General features: G+C 37.3%; 1 protein-coding gene across 1 annotated transcript in view; it reads right to left on the bottom strand.

Moving 5' to 3' along the window:
• Positions 1-16,685, bottom strand: part of DOK6 (docking protein 6) — a 381,693-nt gene that overhangs the window by 254,703 nt on the left and 110,305 nt on the right. Inside the window, exon 2 of the mRNA XM_082698915.1 lies at positions 15,277-15,384. Coding sequence (XP_082555041.1) covers positions 15,277-15,384 — 108 coding nt within the window. The remainder of the gene's footprint in view (positions 1-15,276; positions 15,385-16,685) is intronic.

Below are 16,685 nucleotides of genomic sequence, written 5' to 3' on the forward strand. Positions count from 1 at the left end.
GATTGGATATTTGCCTATTTAAATGCTCGATTTCTTTCTATAAATCTAACTGTATTTTGAAAAGTGAAAGCAAGTTAACATTCAGACTTTTTAAAAGTAGAATCAAATGAATTTACAATAAATTGCACTCTCTTTTCTTACTAATTTACTAATAATTCTATTAATCCTGGTATTTTACTAATCTGGCTGTTTTAATTAAGTCAAAGTTTTTATTTTTGAGAACAAGATGGTACATTTTAGAAACTGGTTTAACAGAATGTTTATTTTATTAACTTTATTATTTATTATTCATTTAACTTTATTCACTATCACTTCTATCACTTCATTAGAATGAAGAATACTTATTTTTCTAGTAAGAAAAGCAGATGGGTATTTTACTAAATTTTAAAATTATTCCAATTAATAAATCTCAATCTCTCCATGCTTAAGTCCTAAGCTTTCATAATAAGAATTTAAATATTGGTATTACCCTGTACATTATATCCACTACACTGCATCATTTCCAAAGAAATTTTATAATTGCTTCTTTCTAGTAGAATTTACATCAGTTTTCCAGCATCTGCTTCTTTATATTTGTCTCCTGCCACTGAAAAATATGAATGTATAATACTAAGGAAATCAATATAATTCATTCTTTAAGCCCCCCATGTCTCCATGCTCTGATATTATGTGCTGTGATATAGTCCTCCAACATTTACTATTTGACTACTGTAGCATTTGTGTTATCAATACTTACAAACTTTGTTTTTATGTCTTTGAAAAATTTAAGGTCTCGCAAATATTCAATGACATAATGAAATGCATCATCTAGAAAAGAGTGATTATAGACAGAATTATAGTAGAACTAGAATTAACTATGATAGTCACCATTGGTTGTGTATACAGCATACAGTTCCAGCTCCTTCCTTCATATCTGAACGCTATTTTGTTCAGCTCTCTGCCCTTGCCTCACACAGCTCAAGTGCCCCAGTGGGTATCTCTCACCCCAAGTACCATGGTAGGACTTGTTATTCTTCGGCTGATGGTCTCCTTGTTCATGACCGGCTTAGGAAAAAGGATATGACTGAAATATGACTAATGAGATGTGCACAGAAGCTTTCTGGTGGTTTCTGATGAATGTTTTCTAATATAGCCTTGGGCTAAACCCATCCCTCTTCAACAGTGTGTTGTCCAGATGTCGTAATTCAGGAATGCTACAGCTATCATTCTACCAGTTAAAGAGGAGGGCAATCCTAGGGCAGCAGGGTAGAGATGGGGGTGGGGAAACAGGTCTTTAATTTTCATTCTTGAACAAGAGGTACTGAGTCAACCAGCCCTAAAGCCAGTTTCTTTTTCTAGCCATGCTGTCATCTGTCATAGTATTCCGCTGTTAAGTCGTTTGATCTGGCTTTTCTGTTACTTGCAGCTCAAAACATCCTAACTAAGAAAGCAAACTTACTGCTGGGATTTCTTCATTTAACAATGGAAGCGGCCATCCCTATCTGGGTGGCCATCTCACAGTAAGTTAAAGCAATGACCAGAATCAGGGCCATGCCTCCTGTTTCTCTGACTAGTGCTCTTCTCACCAATTTATGTTATTTATTAATGGCAAAGAACTGCTAATCAAGAAGTTACTACAGGAAAGTGTCTTCAACTACAGTAGAGACTCAAACTGTAAGGGTGACAAAGGAAATAATTGGAAAACTCACTACCTTATTACCCCTAAATTATTTTCAGGTGGCCTATTTTAAAAACATAAACATAAACTCTTTTCAGGTCTAAGAAATGCAGAAAACGAATACATAAGAAAATAAACCCTAAAACAGGAAATCTCTGTACTTCTTTCTGTCTTTCATCGTCCCTCCTTCCGTCTTGTACTTCCCTGCCTACACTCCCTCCCCTTCAACCTCCCCCCTCTCTCCCCAGTACACATTTAGCGCGTCTAATAATAGGTTTCACTGACTCTAAGAACAGAAAGGCATGAAACAGCTCAGTCAGCTATAATACCATTCTTATTTTGAGAGTTACAATTTTACTACACAGGCCTAACAGCAACTAGCTGGCTACGATAATGTTTCTTAGCAGATGTACAAAATTAAATCCCTTCATTATTGTATGGGGTTGAAAAATAGCTCCCCAAAGATATCTTGAAGTCTTAACTAACCCCCAGAATCTTCAAATGTGCCTTCTTTGCGACAAGGTTCTCTGCAGATGTAATTGAATGAGGACGTTGGAGGAGATCCTCCTGGATTCGGAGCGGCCCGAAATCCCATGACACATGTTCTTACAGAAGAGCGGAGGGAAGGTTGAGACAAGGGCACGGTGGACATGGGAAGGTGGAGGCTAAGACGGAAATGATGACGCCACGACCCAGAAACACCCAGAGCCCCCAGAGGCTGGAAAAGGCAAGCCCTGCTGACACCTGAATTTCTGACTTCCAGCGTCCAGCTGTGAGAGAATAACTGTCATTTTCAGAATGGAGTCTGGGGTAGTTTGTTAGGCCGGCCGTACAAAACTAATAAAATTACACAGAATTATTTGAAGATAAATTGCTCCCCTTGTTACAAAGTTAGTAGCCTTAACTGAAGATAAAAATGACCAAAAAATCAGAAAAATCTGTAGAGCCCCATTTCTTTAATAAGATACTAGTTTCCTAAAAAGCAAGGATACTTCACTGTTCATCATGACCTACCAAAAAGTATTAAATATGTGTTTCTTTTTTCTTTTTTAAATTTGTCATTAATCAAAAGTCCACACAGCTCCACGATATGCAATATATATATATATATAAACTAATTTTAGGGGCGTCTGGTTGGCTCAGTGGGTTAAGCCCCTGCCTGCGCCTTGGGTCATGATCCCAGGGTCCTGATATGCAGTCCTACATCGGGCTCCCTGCTCAGCGGGAAGCCTGCTTCCTCCTCTCTCTCTGCGGACTTGTGATCTCCGTCTGTCGAATAAATAAATAAAATTTTTTAAAAAAACAACTAATTTTAAAAAGGACAAATTATAACCACAGGTGACAAAATTATCTGACAGTTCACCAGGGAGATGAATAGTTAATCACTCATAAACAAAGATATGGAAGTTCTGCCGAATAAAATCAATGTAGTCAATTTATTTTACGTTGTTTATATAGACCTACACACTCATACCTACTATCAATGACAAAACATATATATGCTTTTTTCCTAGCACATATGGATTATTTATAAAAATTGAACAGGTATCCGATGATAAAATAGTATTAGTAAACTCAAAAGGCCCAAGCTATATAAATTACAGTATACACCCATAATATAATATAACGACAATTTATAGTAAATGGATGATTAAATATTCTACATATATAAATAAGGAATAACACATTTCTAAGAACATCTGAGTTAAAAAGGAAATTATCAGTTCAATTACAAGATACACTTTAATGACAACAAAACAGTACATATTAAGATTTGAGGGAAACTGAGAAAGAAGTGCATAAAAACATGTCTTTAAAAATATTTTTCATGAATACAGAAGGTTGAAAAGAATGAACTCAGGCATTCAACTGAAAAAGTTAAAAAACAGCATTTCAATAAATAAAGACATCATGAAGACAAGGGCAGAAATCACTGAAATGAAGAAGAAAAAAAATGAGAAGTTTCATGAAAGCAAAAGGTCCGTTTGAAAGGATTAGTAAAAGGGACTTGTGGTGAGTTCGATAAAAGTAAAAGAGAGAAGGTGGAGACGGATTAAGTACAAGATGAAAAGGGGAAAATTGAACAAACAAAAAATTTAAATATTAATGAGAAGCTTGAAAACAAATAAATACTAATTAGTTTGAAAACACTGATGAAAGGATATATATTTAGAAAAAAATAAAATGCCAAAATGGTGGCAGAAAAAACATTAGAAAACTTGAACAAAACAATATACTCATCTCCTAATAGCCCATTTCTAGACTCCTTCATAATTGAGCTTTACCAAACTTGTAAGGTATGATTAATTAATACTCTCTGCAAACTATTCCAAGAGAAAAAAAAAAAAAAAAGCAAAAATCTGCTTTTGCTTTCTGAGTCTGGGCTAATATTGATCCTAAAATAAGATACTAAAAATCCAAAAAAGTCATTAATGAAAAACAAATCCCAACATGTAAATAGGGTTTATTTCAGGAGTTAAAGTATAGTTTACATCAGAAAGCGTACAAATGTATTTCTCAAAATTGATAGATTACATGAGAAAAAAATCACATGGTCACCTCAGTAGGTAAAATATTACATAATTGATTAGATTTTAACATCTTTTGTGAGAAAGTAACTTTTGCTATATCAAGAAAGGAAAGGAGTTTTCATTGTTTAAAAGGTTAAATACAAAAATATATTTTACTTCATATGTAAGCATTAGACATATTTCATTTATTAGCAGAAACATGCAGGTACCCTGTCTATCCCTGCCTTAATGTAAATAGGTCCTGGGGAGTAAGGAAAGGAAAAAAAGAAAGAAAGAAAGAAAACAAGGAAAGAAATAAGTGAAACTATCAATCTTTCCATGCAATCATTCCTGACATATAAACACTAACAGAGTCAACAGAAAAATACAGTATTAGAAGCAACAAAAGCATTCAACAATATTGTCAAATTATAGTAAACACACACACCCAACAGGATTTCTCTACTAATATCACTAATTAGAAATGAAAGTAAAATAATAAACTATCAAGGGATTTTGTTGGAGAAAAAATGTAAATAAAAGAGTAGCTGAATAAAAAAAGAACATTACATGTTCTGAGACAATTTGCCAGGGTCACATCAGAGAATGAGAACTGAGTGTAGGGGGAGCGAATGTCTCACCAAATGTCCCGCGGTGTGACACCACGGTAATCTAGAACAGGAGCCAGGCTAGCGCTAGGACAAACAAGCAGCACAGAACAGAGAAATCAGAGGAAAATGCACATGTCATGTATGCTGCCGTCATCACTGAAAAGATAGGAAGTTTAATAGATGGACTAGTGAAAGCTCACCCCCAACTATTTCTACAAATGGAATTCTTAATTCCATATCCAAATCTGGATACCGGATAGACGAAAGGCAAAAATATCGAAGGCAAAACCATAATGCGAACTGAATAAAATGGAGGATAACATATCTTTGTGATGGAAGGATTTCTTAAGGAAGGGACCAAATGAAGCCCAACTGATGAAAAAAATTGAAAACATCTAAATTTGCAAATCTTGGTTTCATGAAGGGCTCCATAAAGTTACAGACTGATAACAGAGGTGAGAAATTATTTACAATGTCTAATAGTAAGGTAATCTAATATTTAGAATAGACAAAGAAACATTACAAAACAGCCATAAAAATGCAGGAACTCTAGTAGGAAAGTGGACAAAAAATGGGACTGGGGGGTTCCTGGAAGAATAAACCCTGAAAGCAAACAGACAGAGGGAGAATTTTTCAATTAATTGGGAATAGGAAAATGCATGTTAAAACACAACTTCTTATCACTTTACACACACGAGATTTGGAGAAGTCAGTAAATAATGGAAAGAATCAATAAGAATGTGAGAATGCATGTGCTTTGGTGAGTGCTGTGAAGTGTGTAAACCTGGTGATTCACAGACCTGTACCCCTGGGGATAAAAATATATGTTTATAAAAAATAAAAAATTTAAATAAAAAAAATGTAAATGAAAAAAAAAAAAAAAAAGAATGTGAGAATGCAGAACCCTCACACACCCTGTGCATGTGAAGAATGGAGACGCATTCTGGAAAGTCATCTGGAAGTACCTAGTTAAGTATTCATGTATCCTTAACACAACGATCTCATTCTTTTTATATATCCCAGAAAATTTCTCACATTGGGTCATAAAAACACAGTACAAAAATCTTAATTACTGTACTGTTTGAGATAATGAGAAGTTCTAGCAATCTAGTTTCTGTCACTAGGAAAATGGAAAAGTAAAATATAATGGATGCAAACTATAGGGTACCATGTAGCAGTCAGAAGCGACCGGCAAATGGACACATAGAAATGCAGATGGGTCTTAAAAGCTATAATGCAGCACGAATAAAAATAAGAAACACGGAAAGTTATAACACAACAGTACTTAAGGGAATTAACAATGCAGTACATGTTCAAGAAATCAACAGTACACATTTATAAGAATCCTACAGTTTCCCATCAGACTTATGATGATTATCTATAGAGGAGGGGAATAAAGAGGGTTTGGGATGGGAAGAAGATAAATGATCAAATATTACAGTAATACAACGAACTCAATCTGCACCGGAGTCCAGCGGAGGGAGGGAGAGAAGGAAGAAGATACACACCCCCCCTAGTCCCCCCCCAAAAAAGTCAACTGAATGATGTGTGAAATTCTAGTGAGTCAACCACTATTAACAATTACATGCCTATTACAATTTACCCCTGCTCTGAATTAGTCTGCAGCCTGGCTGTCTGTGGCTTGGTATATGATACCATTTAACATAACTAATGGGCCTAATTATGTTCCTCTAATAACGGACACAGAGTGGAAAAGAGTATTGGTATGATCATTAATATACATCATTCCAAAGAATATAAAAAAGCTGAAGAGATTAGGGTTACTTTCCTAAGCTTGTGACCAATTCTAGGTGTGACCCATTAGCTAACTACCAATCATGTTTAGCTAAGGTTTCTCTATAGACTTAGAGTATCTAGACATGATATCCAACATTATTATTTTTTTAAGAAAATTTAAAAAATATATAGTTTCAAGTAATAGAAGAACCCAATTAATGGTGATTGAAATCTGGGGATGGAAACTGTGGCCTCTGGGCCAAATGTGGTCTATCGCCTATTTGTGTAAATAAAGTCTTATCAGAATAAAACCATAACCACTTGTTTACACATTGTCTCTGGCTATTTAAGGTACTATTAAGTGCAGAGTTGAAGAATTGCAACAGAGACCTTAGGATCTGTAAAGCCTAATATTTTTACTATCTGGCCCTTCACAGATAAAAGTTTGCTGGACACTGATTTGAACAAAGAGGACCCATTTTTTTTTCACATTAAGAACTCTGAAGTAGGCAGTTATTAGTGTTGGTTCAGTGGTTTGATGACATTAGAGGAAGCATCTCAAGCCCAAATATTTGTCCTGCTCTTCACATTTCTTTTATGCCCATCTCCTCCTGGGCGCAGAATGGCTATTGCATTTCCAACCATCATGTTTTCCATTTAGGGAGAAGGAATAAGGGATATTGCTGGCCATATCAGAACCCCCAAATCCTTTCTATCCCTTCCAGCAGGCTTAAATTTACATTTCATTAGCCAGAAATGTACTTGTCTAACTGCAGGAAGTGTAAAAAAGTGATCTCTAGGGTGGAGATGGGAAAGGAAGAAGTGCATTACAGATGGGTGTCGAATTTGCACTTAATTAAATGAAACCCCACGCGTGAAATGTCCAAGTCGCATCATGCTTCACTTCAAATACAACGTCTTTACTGGACAGACCTCCTACACAACCATGAAGGAAAACGGCTGTCTCACTTTGCCAGCCTAAAAAAAATTCCTTCCCAAATTAAAAATAACCCAGAAATTAAAAACAAACAAACAAACAAACAAACAAACAAAAACCACCCTGAAAATTGAAATGATACACCACTGAAGTTAGATCACAACACAGCGGCTCTCAATGTACCTGACCTAGTCATAGGAACTTTTTAAAAGTAGGGTTTCTTGCTCCAGCTGGTCACAAAAGACAAGGCAGAGAGTCAAAGCTGGAAAAAGTGTGTGATGCCCGTGCTGTACTGGAGAGGGAAAGAGCCGAGCATGTCAAGGACTTCAGGTAGCTTCCAGTGCTGAGAACAGCCCCTTCTTGGAGCCAGCAAGTCTCGCACCTCTGGGGAACTAAAATCACCAACTGCATCAGGAACTTTGAAGCAGACTTTTTTTTCTTTAGAGCCATGAGATAACTCAGTGCAACTAACTTCAGGGCCCTTGAAATCCCCAGCAGAGAAACCAGCCATACGGCAGTGAGCTCAGAAGCATGCGTTTTTCGAACTCCTGAAATGGTAGTAATTTGTTGCACAACAACAGAAAATGAAAACTGTCCCTTAATTATTGTTAGTGATGGAACTTCAACCTTCGGTAATAATGATGGGTCTAACCACATTGGTTTATTTGCAAAATGGAACAGGAATAAAAGAAAAGCTGACTTTTCGGACCACTTTCAGAGTTGGCTGTACAGCTCGAAGACCAGGAGAATATCATGGTAGCTCCAAGCTTACATCAAGACAGTCCTCTCACGAAAGGATAGAAAGGATTAGTGGAAAATTCCAGGCTACTGCAAATCAGGCTAAAATTTAATTTTCTAGTACACTGCATCTGTAATACGATTAACTTGATTAAAAGATGAGAGAAAAGGAGAAGTAGGAGAAAATAGTTGTATTTTTAAGCAAACCTGATCTCTCTCTTTCTTTGTCTCAAAACAAAAACAGAACAAAACAAAACAAACAAACAAAATTATATTTCCCTAATTCCACCATTTCTGCCAGGGGTCACGTTATGTGTGACAATGACAGCTGAGTAGAACAAATGCACCAGTTATCATCAAAACTGATGATTCCACTGAATCTCAAAACCCATGGTTCCCTAAATTAAGAAACTGTTCTCTAATCAAAATCAATTTAGTGGCTGCTACTGATTTTTAATCTTGGATTGTTGATGGCATATTCAAATTCTATCTCCGTTTTTGTGTAGAAGTATTAGCCATATAAAGGCTTTAATATTTTAAAATATTATATAAATTAAGTAAATATAAAACAGCATTGCTATTTTATAAAATAAAAGTTTCTAGATAGATATTTATGGTGAGGTAAAAGTATTAAGAGAATGAATTCTCATGGAAATATTTTTCAAATCGTAATTCATAAATGAATATGCATTCATTATTTGTGGAATAATGTAATGTTCCATTAATGACAGGAAAAACAATTTATTCTCAGGAACATTATGCAATAAGCATGTCTCCTGTTGCATCAGTCAGATACTGCACAATTAGCCAGACGCTGGGGAAAAGAGATTTTTAAAACCCCAAATGCACTGAAGGTATTCTGAAATAGTAAAGAGCGTTGGATCTAAATCCATTAAATAAACATAAAAATGCTTCACAAATGATGGAAATAGTCATAATGGGGTTGTGCTATTGAAGAATCCTTCTCAAATTACTATCTGATTGACCACATAAAATGACGTGCTTGAAATTACAAGTTACTTTATCATGCAAATTGGTCTCAAAGTTGTTCTAAAGTTGGTATGAGTTATTTCCCCGGTTTGATAGATGCAAAATCCGAGGCAGAAATGACTTGTACAACCATAGTTGTTTTACGGGCCATGTAGTAGCTCACGTGAGATTTTATCACCTCACTTTGTGAGCTATGCTATTACTTGCATTTTACAGATAGCAGAGTGAGAGAAAGATATTGTTTAACTCATATTACCATTTTTTCTGATGTAGTACCATTATGGATGATTGCTTCTCACACAATTGGATAGTTTCAAAAAGTCAGATAAAGACAATAATTTTTCTAACATAAATTATACTTCTATATACTCTAAGTCAAGCCCAGATTGGCCTTACGGATGTTTTCTAAGCCTGGGATGCCTATTTCTTACTGAACAGATATCTGTTACGGAGCAATAGGTTATCAACAAAAATTCTGATTGCCGAGTGATCTGTTTTCTGTGGCATCCTGAAACTTCACGGAGTGATTCTTATTGGAAATATCGTAGATGTTGTAAAATTGTAATGGACCTTGATTCAAATATGACAAAGATGAAGTCTAACTCGGAAGTTCCCAACTGTCTTGCAATCACAATGCGGACGCCCTCCAGCTGCGGGTCTTGTCGCCTGATCTCTCTCGCCTCCGGCTTTAGAACTGCCCGTCCTCACATCCCACGCATCTCTGCCAGAGACACCACAAAGGAGCATTTTACCCCTTCTTTTCATTCTACACAAAAACCAACTTTTCATATTCCATTTCTTGGACTCTTTCCTGAGTCATTAGCATGTGATCAGATACTATGAATAAAGCAATAAATAAATGATTGTGGGTTGACGTGTGACTGTCCCAGGAACCAATGTGTGTGTTAACAGGAGCCTATGCTAAAAATTAAAAAAAAAACAAAACAAAAAAACCCTGAGGCCTCTTCAAGATAAGAGATTATTACAGATAGATGAATCAATGAATGAATGAAGAATGAATGAACAAAAAAATGAATGATACCCTAATGTGAACGATTATCACTCTGGGACCTTCCAGCAGACACTTGAAGAGACACTAAACCTTTGAACACTCTTCGCATCACACCAAGTGTGTGCTCATCCAAGTAGAGAGCCACTGGAATGAAAATGAAAGTGTTCAACATTACACACTGTTCATGTGGGCTGTTTATACACAAATCAATGGTTTTGCTCCTAACTTTACGGATATGCTCTACTTCCAGGTGGCTGTTTTCCATAAGGATGTCTTCATCTTTTCCCCAAGTTTCTCAGATGTTTGCTTTACATAAAGATAAATACCGACAACTCCAAAACTGAGTAAAATGGATAGAACAAAATGATGTTTTCAATGTCAGGTTGTAGGGGATTTAGAAATAAGATTGGTCCCAATACAGACATTGCTTTTCTCGCTCATGTAGTCTTCATCCTAGGAAATTCACACCGTTCCATCTTCATTCAGCCTTCTCAGGGATTTTATTTATACTTTCCTCCCTACAGACAGCACTCATATTTATTTTATTAAAATTTCTATGAACTGTTTCTTTTTCATCTGCTTAGAAAATTAAGGAAAATTTATTAGCTGATTCTATGTAAATTGCTCTGGTTCAGTTTTCATTGAGGATAAATTTGTTTTGAATATCTGTTATGACAATTATATACAGCTACATTTTCAACCCTAATGCATTTTTAATAACTTCCTTCAGCAGCTAGTGATTTGAATTTCAAATTTCTTTCTACCAAGAGGTAAAAAAAAAAAAAAAGTATATACCATTTTATAGTCGTTTCATATAAAAATTGATTTATGCAGCAAGATCTCTCTCACAGTAAACATATCAAATGTCTAAATGGGACCATTAATACTCATAAGCCTTACAATATGTATGTTCCAGATAGAGCACAGCACAAAGTTAAAGCTGGCAAAGAAATAATTCTGTCCTTAGCTATTGTTCATAAGTCTCTCACTAAGGCTGGACACATTTCACTCACTTGATGGATTATTATGATTTATTGCTATTGAGCGCTACAGCAAATTTTAAGGTGTATCAAGACAACTGAATAATCACAAGTTAAAATACTTAATAATTAATAAATAGAACAATTGGGGAAATCCAGACTAGCCTATTTTAAGCTATCTTGAAAATGAAGATGATTTTTTTTTTTTCCAATTCTGGGGTGCCAAGATTTGAACTGAACATGAACTGCTGAAAGGAAAAGAGAGATTTTAAATAGGTCAGCCTTTTTATAAAGAGATCTCCCCTTACTCACCTGTCAGAGGGAGCTGAGAAACTTACAGCTTTCCTCAAAAAAAGGATTCATGCAAGAAGTCATGGGAAGTAATGGTTCACACTTTGATTTTGTAGAAACAAAAGTCTATGCCAGGATAAAAATATCATGAACATTTGTGACTGCTATTTTGCCTCGATGGCTGGTTTTTAGGGTTGGGACAAATGAATGCCATCTGACCTCTGGGGTGGCATGTTTATAGGGACGGGCAGCCTCAGGGACGAGGAAGTCACACAGCCTCCAATGTTCTGTCTTCTCTTCTCTTCTCTTCTCTTCCCTTTTCAAATGTCAGTATTCTTCATACTCTTCTCTTTTGGTAACATAAACAATTCTCTCTCTAGAATTGTTAAAACTTTCAGTTGGGAAGTTCTGGTTAAACAGTCTCAATAATTACTATAAATTTTACTGTTTGGTATTTTAGCATTTATTCCACTTGCATTTCCTTTTAAGTGCCATTTTTAATAATTTTCCATCATTTTTGGATTGACTCATTTTGAGTCAAATGTCAGCATTTTTTATTTGATTTATAACTCTTGATAAACTTAGAATTGAAATTAGTTTATCAAAAACTCCCCGAATGTCACTGTAAGGCTGGTACCAAATCCCACGACTTTTAGAGGAAAGCGTTTTATTTTGCACTGATCAAGCTCTCAGCGAGGCATTACTATACACCACCTTCACATCCCCATTCAGCAGATCTCCTGTGCATCTGCTGGAAGTCTGGCTGCAGTTCTAACTGTTGAATGAAACCATCTCTCTGCATACCGTAAAGAAACCTAACGTCACGTGCCAAGAACACCTTCTTCTTTCCCACGGAGAACTGCCCCTCCAGAGCGGGTCCCCGTCTCTAAGGGCAGGACCACCCCTCCACCACCCGGGGTTGGAAGACACAGCGGCTCCTTCTTCCTCTTCCATTTCTTCTATATCCGGTCAGTGACGGCTTGTGATTTTTTTACTCAAAACTTGCTTTCCTCGTCTTCCTTGCTTCATGAATCACACCACCCTCTTCTCTGCTGCTCAGACCCAAACGCAGGAGCCTCCGTGAGTCGCCCCTACCTTGCACTAACAGCCCACACCTAATCCCAAAGTACATCCTGTCGGCGCTCACCGACCTTGTCCGGAAGGCAACCTTCTCCCTCCAACACTAACATGGTCACCCAAGTCACCATCACACCTAGCCTGGACTCCAAACGGCTGATGTTTACTGCCATTTACTAGATGTCAAGTAAGTACTTATGTACTTAGCTATACAGTTTAATTCATTAATAAGAGCTTGTTATATTTAATCTCATTATACTCCTATAGTACTATTTCATCCCCTACAATAATCATTTTTGCATCATAATCTGTTATATTATTATGATCTTAATCTGTCAGATGAGGCAAATTAAGTACATGGAAATTCAACAGCCTATGCAAGTACACATGGCTCTTAAAGACGGATGCTCGATGCCAGAGCCTACAATCCTACCCACTGTGCAACGTTGAGATGTTTTTTACTCCAGCTCTACGACTGAGACATAACTGGCATATAACATTATGTAAGTTTAAGGTGTACAAAGTGATCTTTTGATACATGTGTACATTGTGAAATGATTAGTAAAACAAGGTTGGTTAGCATCTGTATCACCACCGGTTAGAGGGTAAGATGAGTAAGTTCTGGAAATCTAACGTATGGGATGGTAACTGTGGTTCATGGTACTGTGATTTACGTGAAAGTTGATAAGAGAGTCCATCTCAGATGTTCTCACCGCATCTGCACTAAAGTGACTAAGATTCTTGGTCTTCCTCAACACTCTATTTGTCAGGATGATCTTTTTCCTTCTTGAGGATTGTGCCTGAGTCATGAGTACCCGGCCAGCCTCCAGCCCGCATCCCCCCCTGACCAGCGGGCAGGGGTTCTGCCTAGGAATCCAGAGTAAACCGTGTGCTCAGTCGCTCCAAAACTTTACCCAAAAACTAAAGTCACAGACTCATATTTCACCACTTTGCAGTTTTTCATCAAATCAGGTTTAAAAATATTGCCATGATCATAACCATAATACAAAACACCAGTAAACCTTTAGAACTTCCTGTACTTTTTCATATAATTACAATAGGCGCCACTGAGCTGCTTGGTCTTTAACAGTCTATCTCAAACAGTTGTCAGAAAAGACTGGTACTATAACATGCAGTCATGAGAAAATCAAACTTCCATGAGCCAGTAAGTGGTTAGATAGGAACTTGAACTTGGGATTCCTTCTCACGGAGGTTCCTGCGTTTGGGTCTGAGCAGATAGGAACTTGAACTTGGATTCTCTATATTAATATAGAGAATACCTCATAAAGAGTTAAAGAAATTCAAATGCTAAGCCTTCACATAGAGCTCCGAATATAATAGAAATGATTGCTAGATATTTGTGTAATTGAATTAGTTAGGAAATATGGTAGAAAAATCTACTTTCTAAAATAAATTTTATTTTGGAGAGCACTCTTCGGTCCACAGCCCTACTGAGCAGAAGGTCCAGAGCTTTCCCTCCACCGTCAGCCTCAACACATGCACAGCTTCCCCCATCACCCACAGCCCACAGCAGAGCGGGACATGTGCTACAGCTGATGAACCCACTTTGACACAGCAGAATCACCCAAAGTCTGTATTTTACAGTAAGGTTCACTCTCAGTGTCATACATTCTACGAGTCTGGACACATGTCTGATGACATACATCCACCATGATGGTGTCGTAGCGGATAGTTTCACTGACCTCAAAATCCTCTGTGCTGTATCTGTTATCACTCCCACCCCCCAGCCCCAGGCTAGCACTCTGTTTTGTTTTGTTTTTTAAGACAGGAGGAAGCAGGCTACCTGCTGAGCAGAGAGCCCGATGAGGGGCTCGATCCCAGGACCCTGAGATCATGACCTGAGCCAAAGGCAGAGGCTTAACCCACTGAGCCACCCAGGCGCCCCAGGAAGCACTCTGTTTTTAATAAAAGGAGGAATACACATAAAATACATATCCCATAAAATAAACCCCACAAAATCATTATGTTATTCACGGTAACTTACTCTGTATTACCAACGGTGAGGAACTAGATTCTTTACTGAGCTTACTGAGGCATGGCCAACCAACCATCCTACCGGTTCACGATTCTGAGTTCTGACCATGAATTCTCCACGTGATTATAAAATACTTAACTGTATTTTGGTATTATTACCAAAGACAACTTTAGGCAGCATTTTTAACATCATTCTGGGGTATTTCCTACATACTTTCCATCCTTAGTAAACTGATTCATGAGAATGAATCAAAATTCATAGACGGTATGGCTACCTCCTACACGTCAGCCTATCTGATGATCCTTTCTTGTTAAAGCTATAAACAGCAACTACTGTGCACATTAGCAGAGTCATTAGCACAGCTAACACCAGCCTCCAAAGTTTTATCTCCTAAATATTGCCCACAGTTTAAATCAAAGTAACAAATGCACAATTAACCTGAACAGAGGGAAAACGTCTACTCAGCACGTTGGGAAATGATGTGGTTGAATTATGAGTCATCTCATTTCGCCAAGTAGCAATAAAAATGAGTCTTTCATTTTGCGGAGGTACCACTGGCATTTACAGCAGATGATTAAAATAAAGGAGAAAAATAACTTTTGCATTTCATCAAAACAGGGACATTTTATACTGGTCTTGCAGTTTTGCCCCTGCAGATTTCATCGATCAAAAGAAATGTCTCCACGAGTTGTTGCCAAGGGTCTGCTTATTCCCTAGTGATTCCGAACACCGGGGCTTACCTTATGGAAGTTTCTGAAATACGCTGCCTTTTCATCCGGAAATTTTTCTAGCCTTCTGGGTCCTTTACTAGAAGCCTTCTTGAAAACCAACCAGCATCGTCTGAAAATCTGAAAGCAAAGGAAGGATCTGATTATCTATCTTTTTGCATGAGTTTTGTAATGCCAGGAATCTATTTTATCCAACTAATCCACTGGAAAGAAATTTTTTAAAAAGGTATTTAGAGAGAGAACAGTTTTTGAGCCCTAACCAGGTTATTCATTAAAATTATAGCAAACTTTTAAGAATATAATATTTAATATAAAAGTGACTTTTTTGGTACAAAGATTTTATCTTATGAGGTTTTCAATGTGCTGGCTTCAATGGTCTTTAATCTAATTAAATCATCTGGTATCAATACCATATAAAATATTTATCTCAGCATGCCAGGGACAGGGCAATCCTCTGTTTTCCATGATAATGCAGTCACAACTTGTAAGATTAAGCACTTTCATAATGCTCAATTTTCTGTCTTTCAAAAATCACCACGTCTAAAAATTAACTTACCTTGTAGAATTAATTTACTTTAAAAGACCCAAAGCTCATATGTTAATTTTGAAAGCAGGAATATAGGTGCTTTTATAATAGAAACATCTGCCTTACCCTTTTATACTTTACAGTAACTAGCATTTGTTGAATGCTTATTTCTATGGACTACATCTAAACATTTATATGCACATTTGATCTTCATACCTACAACATGGGGTAGTTCATCTCCATTTTAGGAGAAAAACAGTGTGACAGTATCAGGATTTGCACACACCTCTGTCTGAGCACATATCTCTTCAGTAAAAAAGCAGGACCACCAATTATACACGTACACACACACACACACATACACACACACCCCCCATCATTCCTGGACTCTGCCCCTGTTTCAAAGGACCAATTAATATGGGCCTTGGAACTTGGCCCCTCTGTCAACCTCCCTCCCCAGGTACATTTAAGGCAAAGTCATAAAATGCGTCTCATCTCAGTCATTGGAGAGGTCTAGAAATGCAAATTGGCCACAATTTAAGATTTTTAACATGCGGCACAGTGTTGCCAGAGTCTACCTTCTCTAACGCCATGAATAAATGCACTGAGGGAAGACAAAACGGCAAAGTTGCTCTACGGTGTCTCTTCCTTCCCTCTCTTCTTCGCTCTCCCCTCCTCGCCTTTCCTCTGGTTTTCTTTCCTTCTCTCGTCCGTCCGTCCGTCCGTCCTTCCGTCCGTCTGTCCGTCCGTCCGTCCGTCCGTCCTTCCTGCCCGTTCTTCCTTCCTGTCTTCCTTCTTCCCTCCCTTCCCCCCTTCCTCTGCTTCTCTCCCTCCCCCTTCTTTTCTAACACCGGCCAGATAATAGAATTTCTTACAGAAATTATAATTTTGATAA

Source organism: Mustela nivalis (genome assembly GCF_964662115.1).
Source record: "Mustela nivalis genome assembly, chromosome: 14".
Classification (NCBI taxonomy): Eukaryota; Metazoa; Chordata; class Mammalia; order Carnivora; family Mustelidae; genus Mustela; species Mustela nivalis.